Below are 20,152 nucleotides of genomic sequence, written 5' to 3'. Positions count from 1 at the left end.
AATTGCGAAACTCAAGGGCGCAAACTGCAACCAAGTGGCCGCGCCACAGAATTCAGGCGTATTCCCATCGCAGCCTTGCGGCAGCGGGTAACATCCAGGATCAATCTCCAAAACCACTGGTGGAAAAAGAGCCGTCGCAAATCCCCCTATTAGCTAAACTTCGTCTAGTGGCGAGATGGAGGAGTCGATACCTGAGTTGGCTGAGTCCCCCCTCCGAAGCGCAGGGCGACTAACAAAGAACAAGACCTCTCGAGAAACCCCGAGGTATCCGGGCCAAGTGAATGTGTAAATCAAGAAATGATTAATCAATTTGGGGAAAGGCTGAGCGGGACACTAAGCAAAAAATTGGGGGCCATGCTGGCGAAATTCGCCGAGAGCATTGGCGCCAAAATCGATGCCCTGAACACGAGAGTGACATTACTAGAAACCGCCATCCCGCGCCTTAACGGAGGAGGAGGAGAGGGCGCGGGCCCAATAAAACCTACCAAACCCTACTCCAGACCTACTTCGGCGGAAAGTGCTAGGGCCACTCTCGAAAACGATCAGCTAAGGAACAATGGCGCGGAATAAGATAAACAAGCTTGTCGTTTGGCAGTGGTACTGTCGGGGCTTCCAGCGCAAAAAAGGGGTAAAAGTCCTACTGTGAGCTGGAGAATGACGCCTCGGATGATGAACCAAAAAAGAAATCGATTGTGGCGACCCTCGTCAAGCGTAACTTGCCGGCCATACGTCGCGACATTGATGACGGCACAATGTCCGCGGATCACGTACTCTTAGAAGTAATACCAGAGAGGAAACACAAGGTGGGCAGTATCTTCATACTTAATGTATACAGCTCCCCTCGTAAAAACCACAGATTTGCCAAGCTGTTCCGCCAAATTCTAGAAATTGCCAAATGAAACACATTGATAATTGTAGGAGACTTCAGTGCCCATAGCGGGAAACGATCAAGGGAAGGAAACTGATGGCAGACCCCGGGCACCCTACGCGGACATGAAACAGTGTAAGTGGAGACACATCACCAGATTACACGTTCACAAAAAACACACGAACAGAAGCGACGTGGCTAAATACACGAGAAAACTTGGGCAGCGACCAATTCATAATTGCGACCACATTCGAGGCGGGGCTCGCAAAACACAAAAGGGGGAGACGACTCAAAATTATAGACTGGGATACTTTCCGTCAGTTAAGGCCAGCCGAACTTGACTCAACCGACAACGCCAGCACCCAACAGAGGGATATTGAAGATATCGAGGAATAAGCAGCACAGCTACGTAGTAGCGTAGACCATCTACTAAAGACATACCGGAAGAGGCAAACCTCAGTCAGCCCGATTCTGGGCTACTGCATATGTGGGAAGCCAAGCAAAGCCTACAAAGGCGACTACAAAGACAAAAGTTCATTCGTAATTTACGCAGAAGCTTGGCAGGCCAGAACCGAGAGATTGATGACTATGCAAACCAGCTTTCACAGCAAAATTGGTACAGTACATGCGACAGCATAGAACCCCAGATTGGCCTCGCAAGAACTCGGAGCATTCTTCGCTTCCTAATTGACCCGAAAAATAGCAAAACCACTCAAAAGCACAACCTGAGCATTTTAGTGCACCGATTCGAAGGGTCGGACGATGACCTATTAGAGGCACTTCGTGATAGATATATATGGGGACGAACCCCAAAGAGGAACTTAAATCATACACGGGCAAGGAGAATGAACTCATGGACCGTCCAGTCACGGTGGCGGAAGTACGAGGTGCCATTCAGGACCTCCGGACCAGATCTTCCCCGGGCCCAGACGTCATAACCAACAAGATGCTGCGCAACCTGTACGACGGCTCTGCCGAGGCCTTGACCCGGTACATGAACGTGTGCTGGGACCGAGGTCAAATCCCGGGGCAGTGGAAAACAGCCAAGGTTGTGATGCAAAGTTGCAGATAGAGAACCTAAGAACAAATTCGCTGACGTCATGCGTAGGTAAACTAATGGAACACGTGTTATTGAAAAGGCTTAATAAATACGCAGAAGAGGAAGGACTCTTTCCGGAAACTATGATAGGTTTCGCCCAAAATTGTCGACGCAAGACATCATGCTCAGGCTTAAGCACAATATCATTGACGGGGAGAACTGTTCCCCTTTAGATACTAGGGCAATTCTGGGGCTTGACCTAACCAAGGCATTCGACAACGTAAAACATTCGGCTATCTTAGAGAACTTGCAAAAACTAGGATTAGGCCACAAGGCGTATAAATATGTCAGGAACTTTCTTACGGATCGAACTGCTACACTTGACGTAGGGGGGCTGCAATCGGCCACGTTATAGTTCGGAAGCAGAGGTACTCCTCAGGGGTCTGTCCTTTCGTCCTTCCTTTTCAACGTGGCCATGGTGGGCCTTCCAGTAATCCTACACAACATATAGGGACTACATCACAGCCTGTACGCCGATGATGTCACGCTCTGGGCGGCCGGGGGACGCGACGGTCATGTGCAGGACACTCTACAACGGGCGATCGAGGCTGCAAAGGGGTACGTAAGACCAAGAGGCTTGAGTTGCTCCCCACAAAAATCGGAGCTACTGATATACCGTCCGACCAGCAGAGGGCGCAAAACCGACTCGACCACTCCAAACATTCACCTTTTTGCAGGTGGTAGGCAGCGTATCCCGACAGTCCAGAGTATCAGGGTTTTGTGCCTCAGAATTCAGGCCAATGGGCACAACATAAAAACCATACGCGCGATGGAAAAAAAATTGGGCCCATCTCCCCGCGAGGGGGACTCGAGTAAATGCGTCGCATAGGGGGTGGGTGTATTGCGTTAACGTTTAGTGTTTGGGGAGTTGGTGGTAGTGAATGCGTTGTATCAGCAGCTTCTTGACGTAGTTTGAACGAGTCAAGGATATAAGGTGCGTTCGTAGCCTCCCATTCTGTGTCGGCTTTGTGGCGCAGTGGGTAGAGCACCATGTACATTGCGTTCCGCCCGCAGGGTCGAGGGATCGAAACCAGGCGCCGGATAGTATTTTTTTTATATAGTGTATGGGGAGGGGTGCGGACTACGACTAGGGACGTTAACGCGGGTGACATCGTGAGTTACTGAAATGCTCTGCATTTAAAAGCGTCCATCAAACAATTCGGCTGATCTCGCGAATCGCAAACAGGCGCCACGGTATGAAAGAGCATACCCTAATGAGATTGGTACAGGCTTTTGTTTTAAGTAGGATCATATACGTTACCCCTTACCTGAACCTAAAGCGGGATGAAGAGAACAAAATAAACGCTATGATAAGGAGAGCGCACAAACAAGCCCCGTGTATACCTTTAACTGCATCGAACAAACGCTTTGAAGCGCTCGGCTTCCATAACACGTTCAGTGAGCTCATTGAAGCCCAGCTAACCGCCCAAAAGGAACGGCTTTCTAAGAGTCAGACAGAGTACTAAATACTAGACACTTTTAACATAAACCACAGAGGTGCGCAAGGCGCGAAAGTCGAAATGCCAGCGGAGATAGGGACCCACATACACATCCCGCCACTCCCTAAGAACATGCCGTTCTTACCGTACCTAGGTTGGAACTCATGGGAGCGCTCATCGCCGCAAGAATGGGTGCCTACCTGAAAAACAAGGTTTTTGACAGAAGGGCAGTTATCACGTTTTGGACGGACTCCTCGATAGCATTGGGATGGATCCGTGGCGGCAAGAAGTGGGAATCGTTCGTCACGAACAGAGTGGTGGAAATACAAGGAACGTCCCATCCAACCATGTGGCATCATTGCCCAGGATCTTTCAACCCCGCGGATACACTAACTCGAGATTGTTTGGCTGACGAATTGATTAGCAGCTCACTTTGGTGGGAGGGACCGACCTGGATTAAGTTTCCCGAAGAAGATTTGCCAGATGTCATTCAAGTCTCAAGTCACGATTTGTCAACAGAGCTGACACATGTGGAGCTGACAGGTTGCAACGAAGATGAACTAGCACAAGTTATACCTGTCTAGAGGTTTAGCAGTCTGCATAAGCTTCTCAGAGTGGTTGCATGGACCAGAAGATTTTGTGTAAGGAGTTCCGAGCGACCTACAGGACCACTCTCTACATTCGAAATAAGGACGGCGGAACAATGTTTGATAAAATCGGAACAAGCGAAACACTACCATCAATAGATGAATGATATTAAATTAGGGCAAGATCCGAAAAACTCCGACATCGCGATGCTTCGCCCGTTTATCGATGGCAAAGGACTGCTGCGAGCACGAAGTAGATTATCATACTTCACTGTAAACGAAGACACGAAGAACCCTATCGTCCTACCGTCAAGATGTCACTTCACGGAGTTGATCATCAACTTGGTTCACAGAAGACTACTCCACAGCGGAATCAGAGACGTGTTAGTAGAATTGCGGGAAAGATTTTGGAAACCAAAAGCTCTCCAGCGAGTGAAAAGCGTCCTGCATTCATGTAGCACATGTAAAAAATACAAAGCAAAGTCTGCCTCAGCTCCAACGGCACCTGTTCCGGAAGAGAGACTTCGGAAGTCCAACCCGTTTGATATAATCGGAATTGACTTTGCCGCGCCCCTACTGGTTAGAGGAGAAATTCGCAAGGCGTATATCCTCCTCATCAAATGTGCTGTTCTAAGGACTATACACTTGGAAATAGTTTCAAGTCTGACCACAGAAGCATTCATGTATGCTTTCCAGAGATTTATAGCTCGAAGAGACGTGCCAAGTATAGTTTAATCGGACAACAGCCTTACATTCAAGCGCGCAAGCAAATAGCTGCATTCCCTGTACAGACTCTGCTCTTCTCACGAAATGCGCAACTTCGCTGCTGAACGTGGCATCACATGGAAGTTTAACGTGGAAGCTGCACCTTGGTGGGGCGGATTTTGGGAGCGACTGCTCAGTTCTGTAAAGCGAGCCGTACGAGTCACGTTGGGCAAGGCATCTGTAACAGAAGAGCAGTTGGGCACACTCATGTGCGAAATAGAAGCAGTCGTAAACTCTCGTCCTCTCACTTTCGTGGAAAGCTCCATCAACGAGCCAGAAGTCATCACACCTGCTCACTTTATCATCGGCAGACGTTTAACATCATTACCAACTGTGTGCGCAGAACTGTGTGAACAGAATCCTGCAGAAATTACGAAAAAATGGTATTACCGCCAACAACTCTTAAATCTTTTCTGGTCGCGATGGACAAAGGACTACGTTCTACAACTGTCATCATTCCATCGTGTCAAGTCAAAAAAGACCATATCTATTAAACTTGGAGACGTCGTGCTCATCGAAGGAAAGGGTCCACGTGGAATTTGGACGACAGGAATCATAGCGGAAACGCATCCCGGTCGTGACGGCATAGTTCGTGCTTGCAAAGTCCGAATCCCGAATGGACAGTTCCTGACCCGTCCTGTTCAAAAGTTGTACCCTCTCGAGCTCGCCAAGAGCCCCGGGGAGGATGTCATAGAAGTAGAAGATGATGAAGTGCGTGCGGCGCAGTAGCACTGAAATAAAGAAAGAGGAAGGACGCTTCTTCCCAGTTCTGGTACGCCGTGGGCATCTTGGCTCTTCCTGGTCCCTTCTTCAACATCCGGTACATAACCAGGAGCGCTGACAGGCCAGAGCCAGGGCTCTGCACAAAAGATACTCAAAATCCGAGGACGTGATGTACGTGAACACCACCGAATATACCAGCCGTGACGCTATGGCCTTAGCGGTAGTGAATCGACAGGGTGATTGCATCACCTCCGGCTGGGTCCGGACGACGGACCCGGAGGTTGGCGAGGGGGTGGCCATTGCCCTAGCAATGGTCGCGTCCTCCAAGACCAAAGTTACAGTAAGCGACTCCAAATCAGCCATTCTAAACTACGCTAGGGGATCCATCTCACCCGAGGCGTTCCAAATGCTAAAATCCGGCTTGACGATGGAGCGAGGGGGCAAAATACAAGTGATATGGGCACCGGCCCACTCTGACCTGGCCGGGAATGAGTGTGCGCACGACGCGGCTCGAGGTTTCGTTGACCGAGCCGATGTCGAAACTCCTGACACAGAAGCTCACTCCATACGACAGTCAGGCAGGGACAGGCTAGTGTACTACAGAGATATAGTTGACCACTATAGACTAGAAAGGGCACAATACCCAGCCCCAGACAAGACACTGAGCTAATGGCAATCAGTAGCGTGGCGACGGCTGCAGACAGATTGTTTCCCCAATCCAGCGGCTTACAGCCGATGTTACCCAGGACTCTATTCAGATAAATGCGTGCGGTGACAGGGCTGAACTACATCACATGGTATGGTCTTTCTCTCGAGAGAGAAATGACCCGCAAAGCAGCAAGGCAGGACACCCTACACTCAACATAACTTCGAAGGAGCAGTGGGAGACCGCGCTACTCAGCTCCGACTCGGGTGTCCAGACCCGGCTCGTCCAGATGGCCACGACCGCCGCCAGGGACCAAGGACTCCTGACCGACGGTTAAGCGACAAATCTGGGCAAATAAGTTGGTCACTCACTCACTCGGAGCACGAAACTCTGCTTACGTGCTTTCAGGGCGAAAGCCTGCGATACTGTTAGCAATTTTTTTTGCTGCAACAAAGCGTTAACATCGCTTTCCTTGCTTTCATGTCCTTGTCTACTGGCGCAAATTACTCCAGCCGCCTTCATTTTTAGACCCTGTATGCATCTATTTCTTTGTTTCGTTTCTTCGTCTTACGGCACGAATTACGCGAGCAAGCAGACTGGCACGTGCCATAGCCGCCCTAGAATCCGCAAGGTTCTCCGCCGCTGGTGTGCGCCCCTTCTAATCACGTGCCATCACGTTCGGGCGTCATGCGGCATGCGTTATTGCACTTCCTTTTCTTTTCCTTTCCCGCAAACCACAACCAACCAACAACTTTTACATTTAAAATTCATAGTTTTGCGAATATCATGGGGCACATCGCCCCTCAAAGCTATCTTCCCTGCAGCGGCCTATTTCATTGATTGATTTATTGTAGGTTTAACGCTCCGACGCAATGCAGGCGATGAGGCGGGCGTAGTGGAGGGCTCTGGATTAATCTCGACCACCTGGGGATCTTTAACGTGCGCCGAAGTCTCGCACACACGGGCGTTATTGCTTTTCCCCTCCACCAGAAAAGCGGCCGCCGTGGCCGGGAATCGAACTAGCGTCCTCGTGCTCAGCAGCACAACGCCTTAGCCACTGAGCCACCGCGGCGGGTTCGGGGTGGCTCAGTGATAATTTTTGTTACCGGGCAATTAGAGCAATTGGACTTTTTCGCAGAATGGAGAACTTAAGGCCTCGGCTTTAATATTGTGAAAAAGCACCAACCGTGCATTTCACGTTGCATATTCACAAAATAAGAAATAATTGGTGAATCAAGTCACGTAACCGGTGTAACAGTGTGAATGTACATCACTGGGGAAAACAGACTTATCAGAACTATAGAACACTAGCAGAACATAACGCCACCCAAGCTAAATGTATCTTTGAAAATTCGGACGATGAAGACTAGGGGCGCGAGAATAGTGCGCATTAGTAGATAAATCCCTCGTTTGTATACACATTTCAAGCGGAGCCTTGACCCCGAGAGACGCTTTTGTTGAGTACTTTTTGAGTGCGAGAGCATTTTGGCGTTTGCTGGCTTTGTACGGCTCCGGCGCTTCGGCCGTGCCGGCTTACTGGCGTGGTCGGTCGCGCTTAGCCAATGTAAAAAACTGACCAAACACCCGACGTCGTAGCGCTTTCCATCTCGGTATACAGGCTGATGGCTTCCCCCTGGCGCGCTATAGAGGCACGAAATGCTCGCACACTTTTTACAGCGAAGCTGTCTGTGACTAGGATCCAGAATATTGTATCTGGCAACATGGCAATGTAGACAGTTCCTTTACACTCTCTGAAGAAGGATGACCAGTGAAGCTGTGGTGTGTAACATCAGAGTCATCTTAGTGGCTAATTGTAATATAATTTGTTCCCGGATAGTTCTGTAGAACAACAGTTACATCCGCTTTTTGTAACCATTCTCTCTCCGTAGATAGCCATTTATTGAAATCAGGCAGTAATTTTGTAACCTTTACGCCTTCACTGTGAGTAGGACTGCAGTTACAGCCGCTTTTTATAACCATCACCTCTGCGTAGATGATCATTTATTAGAGAGTTTTAGAAGTTCGTCTGTTCCGTCGTGTACGTAGTTACCGTATTGACCGGGACTCGTCCCGGCACTTACGCATTCGTCGCTTTAGTGGGATTAGTTCCGCGGGCAGGCCTTCGCCATGTCCGCGCATTCGTCACTGTAGAGTGCGCCTCCTAACCCGCCGCGGTGGCTCAGTGGCTAAGGCGTTGCGCTGTTGAGCACGAGGTCGCGGGTTCGATTCCCGGCCGCGGCGGTCGCTTTTCTGATGGAGGCGAAAAGCAAAAACGCCCGTGTGTACGAGATTTCGGCGCACGTTAAAGATCCCCAGGTGGTCAAAATTAATCCGGAGCCCTCCACTACGGCGCGCCTCATCGCCTGCGTTGCGTCGGCGCGTTAAACCCAACAATCAATCAATCAAGAGTGCGCCTCCTCGCCCTTCCTTCTCGGCTGCCGCGCGCGCAGGCGCATTCAGGTCCCAGTCAACACGGAACTACGAACACGACGGTACAGACGGACTGCTAAAACTCTCTATTGAAAGCAGGCAGTAATTTGATAACGTTTACAACTTCACTGTGAACTAAGCCAAATGAATTTCGGCGTAATGGTAGAGTCGTCTTTGTGGCTAGTTGTCATATAATTTGTTTCAGAATGCATTTGATATCACAAGAATTAAAGCCGTTTTCTGTATTCACACTCTCTCCGTCGGGGGGAGAGCTGAAAAGAGTAAGGGCGCGTGCATATGTGCGGCAGACATGTGCGGTCGAGCAATCCAGTTTCCGACGCGGCGCGGCAAAATATCTACCAGGTTGCACGCGCGCGGGCGTGGCCGATCCGGGGGTCTTGCGACGGCCAAACCGGTTCTCAGAGCTCGAGGCGTGCGCAGACGCATCCTATCCCGTTCATGGGTTTCGCCCAGATGCGTAAGTGGGCGTAATCACTCGTGAGTGCACTCATTTTTAATAAGTTATACTCAAACTCACGATTGAGTACGACTACAAGTAAGTGCAGACTCAGACGAAAAACGTGGGTACGACGAGTGAGCAAAGGCGGAGTACGTATACTCATAAGTACAATACTCGTGAGTACAGCACTCGTGAGTACATTACTCGTGAATGTGGCATTCGGGAGTGTGGCATTTGCGAGTACTGAACTCATAAGTGCATGCACTCGCAACTGGTACTCATGACTACTGTACTCGTCAGTACTGCACTCGTGAGTATAGCACTCGTAAGTACAAGAATAATGAGTGCAGCGTTTGCGAGTACTGCACTTATGAGTACATGCACCCGCGAGTAGTGCTCAAGATTACAGTACTCGCGAGTGCATGTTGACGATGCCTGCAACTCGACGACGGCGTGTAATTTATTTGCGGTTGTAGCCTGCGCTGCTTCTATGTGAGCGTGTCCCGACTAGTCTCCCATGATTGCGCTCATGAAGTTTTGTGATCTGGAGGAGCCGTGAAGGCAAATTTTACGTGTCTAACTCGTTATGTCTAAAATAGTGCTTGTTGTATTTTTACTTGAATACTGCGCGCTTATAATTACATCAAAATTTCGCTGCCAACATTCTAACCTTTCTTAGCAGCCGACTGCTTAGCGTAGTAAGTGCACAAGCTGTAGTGGTGACACTTTTGTTATTTAGCGCATGAATAGAAGTAGTTTATTGCGTTTAAAATTAGCAGAAAGACTTCTGAATGCGAGCAAAAGTGAGTGTACCTTGCCCCGAACTTACGCGTTTTCTACCAGCGTCTGACCGCGCCCTGTTGTCTTATGTAAGTTAGAAGAGAAGCGAGCGTTTACGTTTCTTTCGTTTGTATGCAGCGCAGGCTATGTGATTTTATAAGAAGTATGTATCGCCTGTCGTCACTAGAATATAATTTTCTTTGATCGCCAATGTTGTAGATGTGATTCGATGTCTCTCGAATGATTGGCAACATAGAATGGTAAATGGTAAATGCTCGCAAAGAATTACCATGGCATTATAGATTCACCGATGCCCGTCTATCCACGTTAGTTTGTTGACTGCTTCTAGCCGCTTGTATTTTATTTAAATTCTTTTCGTAGCACAATTCCACCCCAGTACTCGTATTTGCTCCGAGAACCCTGCGTCGGCTTCGGCTGCATGATACGAGTACGAGTACAAGTCACTACAGATTGAGTACAAGTACAGGCTAGTACGAGTGAGTATACAAATTGAGTACGACATGGAATACAACTTCGAATGAGTACGACTTTGAATACGGCTTCGAATAAATACAAATTGAGTACGACCCGCCGCGGTGGCTCTGTGGCTAAGGCGTTGCGCTGCTGAGCACGAGGTCGCGGGTTCGATTCCCGGCCGCTCGTGATTCCCGGCCGCTTTTGCTTTTCTGATGGAGGCGAAAAGCAAAAACGCCCGTGTGTACGAGATTTCGGCGCACGTTAAAGATCCCCAGGTGGTCAAAATTAATCCGGAGCCCTCCACTACGGCGCGCCTCATCGCCTGCGTTGCGTCTTCAATCAATCAATCAATCAAATTGAGTACGAGTACCCGTGAGGACATATGAGTTTGAGTACAGGTGCGTAATATTACAAATAACTATGTAATGAGTGATTACAAGTGATTTTGAGTGGGGAAAAAGATTTGAGTCTCAGTTTGAGCAGAGTCCTTCAATGCTGTACTGGTCACGAAACTTCGGCGCTCGTTTCATATAGGGACCGCGCGCGCCACTACAGGCGCCACCGCCGCACGAAGGTCATCCAGCCGCAGCGCGTGCGGCGTATTGGCCAGCTCTTGGCGTGCAGACGCTTGCTGCTTTTGGTTGGTGTCTGCGCGCTGATTAAGTGTTTTTTTTTGTAGTAGTTAGCGATGAATAGTCCAGTCATTGTGTATATCACCTTCAATGGGGTTTTATTTTACGAAGTAAATTACCGTAGTCTTCGGCTGCGAGCGGCAACGGCTTCTGTGTGCTCTGGCACAAGCGCTGCGCCGTCGTGTTTACGGATTTTAAAATCTATTTTGCTTCTTTTGTTAAAGCAAAGTTGTAATTACCACATATACGGTAGCTGTGTAGTTACGGACTGCTGCGGGCCTATCGATAATACAATAAAAAAAAAACTCAAAGAAACCAAGTACGAGTCGTTCAGACTACGCTTAATGAATCCGTTGATTGCTCTGGAATGCACAGAACGCTAAAAGAGGTAGCCCAATAGTATTGTCGTTTCGATATGTGGGTACATACTTGAGAACATCTAAAAACGCTGAAGAAACACGAAGGATCAAAACACGGAGAGATATATGTTGCACCATGTGTCTTTCTGCATCCATGCTTTGCAATACTTGCAAAAACAGGAAGCGAAAAAAGAACAATAAAACTGATTTTATCACACGCAACAAAAAATTTATGTTACGAAGGGAGACAAAAGAGCGTGGTCCAGCGTACAAAAATTTATTTTTTCGCGCTGCGATGTGCAGCACACGGAGGAAACAGAATGTTTCCGCGTAGCCAAGAACGAAGCAAAGCTTTTCTGAACGCAGCCAGCTAGCGATCTCCTGCACTACAAAAGACTAGAATGAAACACAAACGTCGAAGAAGCAGTCCGCAGTGTGACGTGCACAGATGAACGTCGATAAAGTGAGTTGCGCGGCGTTTGCTATGCATGCATTACTCTCGGAACGTTATTAATTTCAGATTCATTGAAATAGGATCGAGAACATTGTCGAAGAAACAAAAAATCAAGTTAGCGTCAAGGTGGCATCCTTTCCATATCAAACAACATTGCCCGACGGGACGTACGACAAACAGAGCAAATGGGCGCTCCGGTTGAAACGCCACATAAGAAACCGGAATCGGCCACGCGCGGTTACAAAACAAACAAAACGAACCCTAAGAAATCATTCGCGGAAATATGAAAAGTAAAAGCACAAGGACGTCCCAAAGCTCTTTTACACGCGAGCCTGAGCGCAAGGTAATACAAGTTTGCAAACAGGTAACGAAGCACCGCTACAACCTGATTGATATAACAAAAATCCGGCTTTAAGTTAGCCTTGTACAATTCTAGGTCCACGGTGCTCTCAAAATGGTACATTGCTTTTTTCCATTCTCACACACAGTGCATTTCCACACACTGTCGCACACTTATAATCGAAGCTGAAATCTCCCGTTGCTTGCCTTGGAATGGCGCGCCTCCAATTCTCACGCAGCTGCCCGTCGCTCAATCAACAGAACAAGGAAACATTTTCTGTGGTATCGTTGTACAAGAAACGACATCCCGGGATGCAACACATGTTCGGCATCGTCGTTCCACTAATTAAGTCGCATCACGAGAGCGCAATATGCACATTACATTTTTTTTTCCGCACAAAACAAACACAACTCGCCGCGGCTCCGCCGTTCGAGCCAGCGCAACGCCGCCCAAGGAATGACCTCAGTGAGAGGCTGGCACCACCGCGCGGCGGCCAAACGCAGCATATGAAGCTCTCCCAATGAGTTACGGAGCAGTTTCGTGACCAGTAGAGCATTGAAGAACTCTGGTTTGAGTGAGCCCAGCGTGAGGGCAAAAAATTGTAGCTGAGTATCGCGGTAATCTGTGCGCGCACATCAATGCAACCATGAACTTTGGCGATCACCATTGGTGGCGGCGGCGGTCACGACGGCGAAGCCTTGGCCGCCCCGGAGGAGCTTCGAGGTATTGCGCCTGGCGTCGGATCGACGCGATTTTTTTTTTTTTTTTAGGAGCGAAGCACCTTAGGACCTTGCTCTGTCCGGGGCTTGGCGTCCATGTACACAGTGTTGAGGATGCGCGAGGAGCATTGGATTGAAATGGAGTAGATTGGGCTGAATTGGATTGAAATGAATTGAATGGGATTGGATTTAAATTGAATTGGGTTGAAATGAATTGGCTTGGATTGGAATAAATTGAATTGTATCGGATTGCATTGATTTGGAATTGTATACACTCTACACACACGTTGTCACTCATTTACATGCACGAGTGCACGCAATGCCCCTAGTGATTTACGGTAAGAACGATCCCCAGTGCTTTGCCCACTCGTCATGATTCACTTGTGGATACTCGTGAATTTTTTACCGTTATGGTAATAGATGCTCCTCATTGTTATGCACAAATTGTTTCAGTCTCTCACTGCTACGATGGCTTACCGTGAGTGCCGTCATTGCCAATCATGACCTGCGTCCTTCTCCGCTTTGGGTTGTCAAGTGTGGGTGACAGTGTAAGAGAGCATTGTGACTAGCTGTTGTCGCTACTCGCGTTCACCGTTGGTGAGCTTGGGGGAATTCTACCACTATGTCCAACTAAGGGTAAGTGCGAAATGATTCCCTCAGAAAGTGACTGAACAATTATGGGTATTAGCGCATCATAGTCGTCAGGTTTGTGTTTATCAAAAGCTCTTGCTTTCCCAAAAGTTTGCGAATATTGCGACAGCGGCAGCGACAGCGACAGCGACTGTTTGCGACAGCGGCGCGAATCGGCTCCGCTGTAGGCGCGTCGCCCCGTGCAGCGAATTTGGGCTGGGCGCTCTGGCACAACAGCCGCTCCTTTCCAGCATGCAGCGCGTCCTAGCAACGGCAGCGTCCGCGGTGACAACGCTGCGGTAAACAGTAACATGTCTGCAAAGTCACCACGCTAAATCTCGGCAACTTTCGAATTATCCGCTTATTTCCCAGCAAGCAGCGCGACATAACAACGGCAGCTTCCGTGACAACGTCGCAGCGCAAAGATAATCTCCAACGCTTTGCATAGTAATAATACCCTGCATCTATCAGTAATGGGATAGATGTCGGACTCGCAACGCGAGAGACCCAGATTCTATCGTGGCCAAGCGGGGAAGTTTTCTTTTCACAGCCTCTGCTCGTGTTGAGCAGACCGCCTACATCATCGTTCACGTGAACGGGTAAGTAATCAATCAGTTCAGACACTATCAATCGAAAACTACCTCTTGCCGACAGATCGACAGATGGCGGCACTCAGAATCGATGGGTAAGTTAGAGGGCGCTCCGGTAGGTGTCACTCTGCCACTCGCCCATAGATGACGCCACCCGGTACTGATGATGATGGTTGTCAGAAGGACCACGCCCTGGTTGTAGATTTCCCGCGCACGTCTCGGCATGCAGCGCGCGAGATCGACGATGACTGCTGTGACGTAGCGGAATCTACTTCACAACTACATCACGGTGGCACGTGTTAAACGGGAACTGGAGTGCTCCCGTTGGTATAGCCTGGTATAGCTTTGCACTACTCAGGTTATCCGACGCATTTAAGCAGACGTCCGCCACCTCTCGTTTTTGCATTCGTATGTTTTATGCTCTGTGAATTCAAGAATGTTCAGCTAAAGATGTTCCTTGTGACTGTGATAGAGCTGAGAGACTTACCAAAAGCTAATTCTTACGAATACGGCAACTTCACGCCTATGAAGTCAGAAAGGAAGGGTGCACAGCTAGGCATCGGGCAGACGAGACTGAGTGCGCCACATCCGCTGGAACTGGCCCCAATCGTTCTAACGATGAAATATGCCCTTTCTCTGCATGGCGACCAGGTGAAGGACGTGCGGTTTGTCGGCCCCAGCATCACGGCTTTCGCGGACGCAGTCGAGGCGAAGACTCCGTACAAGCGCAGCGCCACGCTGTACCATCCCGACCTGCTCGTCAGCGTCGTGAAAAGCGTGTGGGTCGAGCTCAGTGAAGCGGAGCTCCTCCTGTGGACCAGCTGGCACGTGGTCGACGAAGTGGTGCCCTTCGCCGATCCCGTCAACTTCTCGGGCAGACGGTATTTGTTGAAAAGTTTAGCGGTCAATTTCTTCGCTTAGCAACACTGGAAACGGCCACAGACATGGCCGATGCGCCACGGACACGGCGCAGCCGGGGCCACTTCGGCCGCACGCCGAAGATAAAAAACTTGGCTGTGGGGCTACAAATAAATGCGAATAAATTTAAACTAACGATAAATAAGCATGCCGAAAGCACCCTCGTCAGCTTAGGTAACGCAATGCTAAAACAAGCCGAAGATTACAACTACCTTGGACAAGTTGTCAGTGCTGATCCAAACCACGAGAAAGAAATCCGCTGCAGAGTAGGTATGGACTGGGGTGTACTGAGCAAGCACTTCCAAATGATGAAAAGTATGCTTCCTCTGTCACTCAAAAGGATAGTATACAACCAATGCATGCGGCCATGGGAGCGGAAACTTGGCGTCTTACTAAAGAACTCGGAAGCGAACTTAGGTCGGCCCAATGAGCTACGGAACGAAGGGTGATAGAAGTAACCTAAGGCACAGGAAAAGAGCGTCGCGGAAGAGGGAGCATACTCGAGTAGAAGATAGCGTGGTTGAAATTGAGAAAAAAAGAAATGGACTGGGGCTCGCCATGTAGTGAGAAGGAGTGACAACCAATGGACTACCAGGATAAGTCTGGCTACCGAGAGACGGGCCTAGGAAAAAAGAAAATTAGCAGCGGCTTAGCTAAGTTAGCAGTGGCTTAGCTAGCTAGCTAGCTAGCTAGTTAGCTAGCTAGCTTAGCTAGCAGTGGCTTAGCTAAGCCAGGATATATGTAGCGTGAGCTAAGGTTCAGCTGGTTATTCTTAGGTTTCGTGGTTGTCGATATGTTTAGCTGATTATCATGCTTACTGCTGCTGAAACGATTTTCAATCCAATCTAATCCAATTCAATTTAATCCAATTCAATTTAATCCAATCCAGTCGCGGCGGCGGCTATGGTCGCTAGAAGTTCTAGCCACCATACGGCGGCGGCTCCGGCGCGCCAGCTGTGCGCTGTGAGACGTCACTGCTCCTCGCGCATGCGCAGCACAGCTCTCCAGGAGCCACGCGAAACTGCTCAACCTCGTCCAGTGTAGCTCGCGCTACAAAACCCATCCTCATCATTATTGCCCTCATCATCGTGGTTGTTACTAATCTTAATTATTTGTAAGCTTTTATTTTCTCCGTGGTAATCTTCCAGAAAAGACGCAGTGAAACATCCCCCTCGCGAGGGGCACGATCAAATGCAGAGCATTTCCGGGGGCGCACGACGTTAAGTAGTTTGCGTTACGTTAATGTTGTTGCACTTGTGGCAACTGCTGACGAGAGAGCGCTCGTCAGCAGTAATTTGAATGAGTCAACGATATAAGGCGCGTTCGGAGCGTTCCATTCTGTGTCGGCTTTGTGGCGCAGTGGGTAGAGTACAATGTACATTGCGTTCCGCCCGCAGGGTCGAGGGATCGAAACCAATCGAAACCGGGCGCCGGATAGTGTTTTTTTTTATATATATATTAGGGAGGGGTGCGGTGCGGACTACGGACGTCAACGCGGGTGACATCGTGAGTTACTGAAATGCTCTGCGTTTAAAAAAGGCACCGGCGTGCGTCACCTGCTCCGTTCCAATCCGATTCTAAACTGTGGCGCCAACAGGGATGTTATTAATCGCACTCACAGTCAACTCGACGCAATGCTTTGTGTTCAGCAAAGAGTTCGTAACGACTTTTTACCCGCCGTGGTGGCTCAGTGGCTAAAGGCGTTGCGCTGCTGAGCACAAGGTCGCGGGTTCGATTCCCGGCCGCGGCGGCCGCTTTTCTGATGGAGGCGAAAAGCAAAAACGCCCGTGTGTACGAGATTTCGGCGCACGATAAAGATCCCCAGGTGGTCAAAATTAATCCGGAGCCCTCCACTACGGCGCGCCTCATCGCCTGCGTTGCGTCGGCGCGTTAAAACCCCACAATCAATCAATCAGTTCGTAACGTGAAACAAAGTCATGTGTTTCACAGTCATGCTTAGCACGGACAAGTGCCGCCATCCCGCGGAGCCCGACGTAATGAGTGACGGCGCACCGTGGCCTTCGCGATCGGCTAACGGCGGCGCGCCGCCGGCAGCAAATCGCGGAGGCCACGGGCGCACTCACACGGTTGCATGGAGGAGAAGAGGAGTGCCTGATCTGCGGGCCGTGCGCGCAACGTCGCCTAGCAACAGACGCTTGGCCACAGATATTGCGGCGCACACTTGGTTGCCTGCATACATTCCACGCCATTGAATACCGAGGATAGCTGCACGCTGCGGGTAGTCTTTATCCTCGAGCTTTGCGATCGCTGCGCCGCCTGCCGCCGCTTCACCGCGGAGTTGACGGGATTAGCGCTGCGGGGCCCATAGGAGCTCATGCAGTGTTTTGGTTCTCTTTCGCTTCTTTTTGCCCTTCCAAGCGCTAAAAAACTTTTTATATGGTGACGTCTGTAAGTAAACAGTACGTTTAGGTCACTTCAAAAGCCGCTGCGTCTTGGTAGGGTGCTCAAACATCAACAATAGCTATCCGGGAACGCGGCTCTGCGTCCTTCTCGGCCGCTGTTACGGACGTCGGCGACGGCAACAGCATACCACCACTGTCACCTCCGAATACGTCCGGGAGAATTTTTTGTCGCCTCATTTAAACCTGATACTGGCACAGTGAGAGGTGTGTTTTGTTTTGTAGCGCGGACAACAAATGCGGCCTCATTACGAATATATGCGTCGTAGAAAAATATATTTCGGGGATGCGATTACCGAATACCTGATAATAACTTGTGCCGTTTATAAGAATATAAGTCATGCAAAAATGTTAAGTATATTCCAAGGTCCTGCGTCGTGAAAGATGTGCACTCATGCCTTATAGCAAGAACCAAGAAAAGTGAATTAAACCACTCAAAAATTAATGGTCTGCAAGTCCGGAAGAAACAACATTGCTCGTACAGAAATGAGAAAAAAAAAACTCAGTGCAGCTTCTGAAATGCTGATGGCGTTCGTATAAAGTTAAGCGGGGTAGCTAGGACTTACGAGACCAACTAGTGTGCCAAATGCACTGCTATTTCGCGAGACATGGGGAGGGGGGGGAGGGGAGGGGGACGCTTACGTATCGTTCTGTACGATTGCGGAGCGAAATCAAGGAAAGAACGTTTTAGTAATCACACACACAAGCTACTCGTTCTGCAGGCTCCCTGCGTCATATAGGGTCTATTCGATTCAGCCTGCACCTCTTGAACCAGTTCACAGCGGTGCAAAGTGGGTTCCGCCATAAGCGGAACCAGCCCCGCACTTTTTTCGTCTGGTTCTGCACCTCCTCGGCGGGGAGTGCAGGCAAAGCCGTGAACTCGTCCTGCACCCGCCGGCACCACCGGTGAATCGAACGGCGCGGTTCAGGTGCCGCGAGCTGCACCACTGAAACGAACGGCGAAGTGCCGCACCGCCTGAACTGGTTCACGTGGTGCAGGTGAAACGAATAGACCCATAAATATGCTTCGAAGAAACGTTTAGTCGCGAACGGGTATTATACTGTAGAAGCCCTCTCCGGCCTGCTCAGGGTGGATATATGTAACATATATGAATGTTTGCGGGCGCTCAGGATGCCCCAGAATTTTTTTTTTTTTTGTCGTGCGCTAATCCCGGGTATAATGTTGGATTATCCGTCGTATTTATTTCGTAGAATGTTCGCGAAATTAATGTCCAGGGTAGTGATCTATATCTCGGGTATGATATTGGCAAGCATAACTGGCGTGCTGTCAGGTATGAGCGCTCCACTAGTTTATATAAGCGCACAAAACTGATTTATATCGTAGTGTATAGTCATGGCATGACCATCTGGGGATATTATGCTTACGGAGACACTGTTAGTAAATTTCAGGGCAGTGGCATCACAATCATCTCCATATGCATATCCCGGTTTCGCGACGCCGACCTGTGATGCACACCTGGCGCTTGTACAGACCGAATGTACCAGACTAAGATCGCGTCACACATATTTCCACACTCGTAAATACACCACATTTGCGAACAGAGTGACTGCTCCACATAAATATGTATTTCCAACGCCTACAAACGGTAAATCTCAGTCGTGAACGGGCCCCGAAAGCAACGGTGACAATGGGGAGCGGGCTGGCGACTCCCGCGGCTGCTTTCGAAACGGACCGCTAGGGGGATTTCAGTGGCGCCCCTACAGGCCGCGCTCGAGGCGTATAGCGAGAGAGGTTGGGAGCTGCCGTTCCTCAGCCAAAAAAATAGGGCAAAACCAAGCAGGTATGTTACAGCGAAAATTTATTCGCCTCCCTTCCAATCTTTCGAGGGGCTGCTTGCTGCTGCTGTTCCCTGGCCGAATGCGCCGCTGAGAGCACGCGCGTCCGGGCGCCCAACTATTTCAAAACCACTCGATGGCACTCGTCTCCGCCGGTGCAGTCACTGCAACTAACTAAATACCGCTAACGAAGTGTTCGGGCGGCGCGCGGGCAACATTGGGGTGGTGTTGCCAAAAGCGCCGCTCGGACGTGTGATAACTTTTCTGCGGCTGGCGGATAATCCCTTTTCGGGATGTTATTTGGGAATTCTGTAATTTCCTAACCAAATAAAAAACAGGCTACAAAACATTTTGTTGCACGGAAACGATAATAACACCAAGGGCAAGTAACACGCTTTCCCGGGCGCCGTAACGTCACCGGGACTGCATGCGCCGTAGGGTTAAGCGCTATTGGTTTCTCGAGCGCTTAAAATTGCGCGCACTGTTTCGGTGAAGATCATCTTCACCACAAACTGGTCGATATTAGCGAATAATTTTAAGTCCAACAATTTTTACCGGGACAGTTTTCAAACGTGCAGTGGTGTGTATACATATAGGGAGCATATCATCGAACATTTTCGTTACGAGTAAGCGCCATGGTGGGGCCACTGAATTCCTTTCAGGGTTTCTGGGCGAAAAGGGTGCTCACAAAAATGGGAAAAAGTAAGGAGACTAAGTATAACAATCTAACTTAAAAATCAATTTTAATGTTTAAAACTAAAGAAAAAGATATATCCAGCATAGGCAGCCTCAGTTAGCCTCAATCCAAGCTATCTAACCTCGACTATCCCCACATCCCTTAACAAAAGAACCATGAGGGGAGGCGTAGAAGGGCCGCCTGCATTTCCCATCCGCAAACGGAGCGTATGCACGGTTTGCTTACAGTGCATCGCCGTATGCATGCCCCAGCTTATATGTAATAAACAGCTCGTGAATTCGAACTCCAAGGGGACTCCACCTCAGCTAGAATTCATGAGAGT

At 49.4% G+C, this 20,152-nt stretch overlaps 1 protein-coding gene across 1 annotated transcript in view; it reads left to right on the top strand.

Annotated features, from left to right (window-relative positions):
* The window catches only part of LOC144153654 (uncharacterized), a 52,451-nt gene extending 37,661 nt beyond the window's left edge, over positions 1 to 14,790 (top strand). The window contains exon 4 of the mRNA XM_077685311.1: positions 14,650 to 14,790. Coding sequence (XP_077541437.1) covers positions 14,650 to 14,653 — 4 coding nt within the window. The 3' untranslated portion in view covers positions 14,654 to 14,790. The remainder of the gene's footprint in view (positions 1 to 14,649) is intronic.
* The last annotated feature ends 5,362 nt before the right edge of the window (positions 14,791 to 20,152 follow it).

This window comes from Haemaphysalis longicornis, unplaced genomic scaffold (assembly GCF_048455015.1).
Source record: "Haemaphysalis longicornis isolate Haplotype H1 unplaced genomic scaffold, Haemaphysalis longicornis Haplotype H1 scaffold_9, whole genome shotgun sequence".
In the NCBI taxonomy this organism is placed as follows: domain Eukaryota; kingdom Metazoa; phylum Arthropoda; class Arachnida; order Ixodida; family Ixodidae; genus Haemaphysalis; species Haemaphysalis longicornis.
This window is presented reverse-complemented; position numbering and strand designations above follow the sequence as displayed.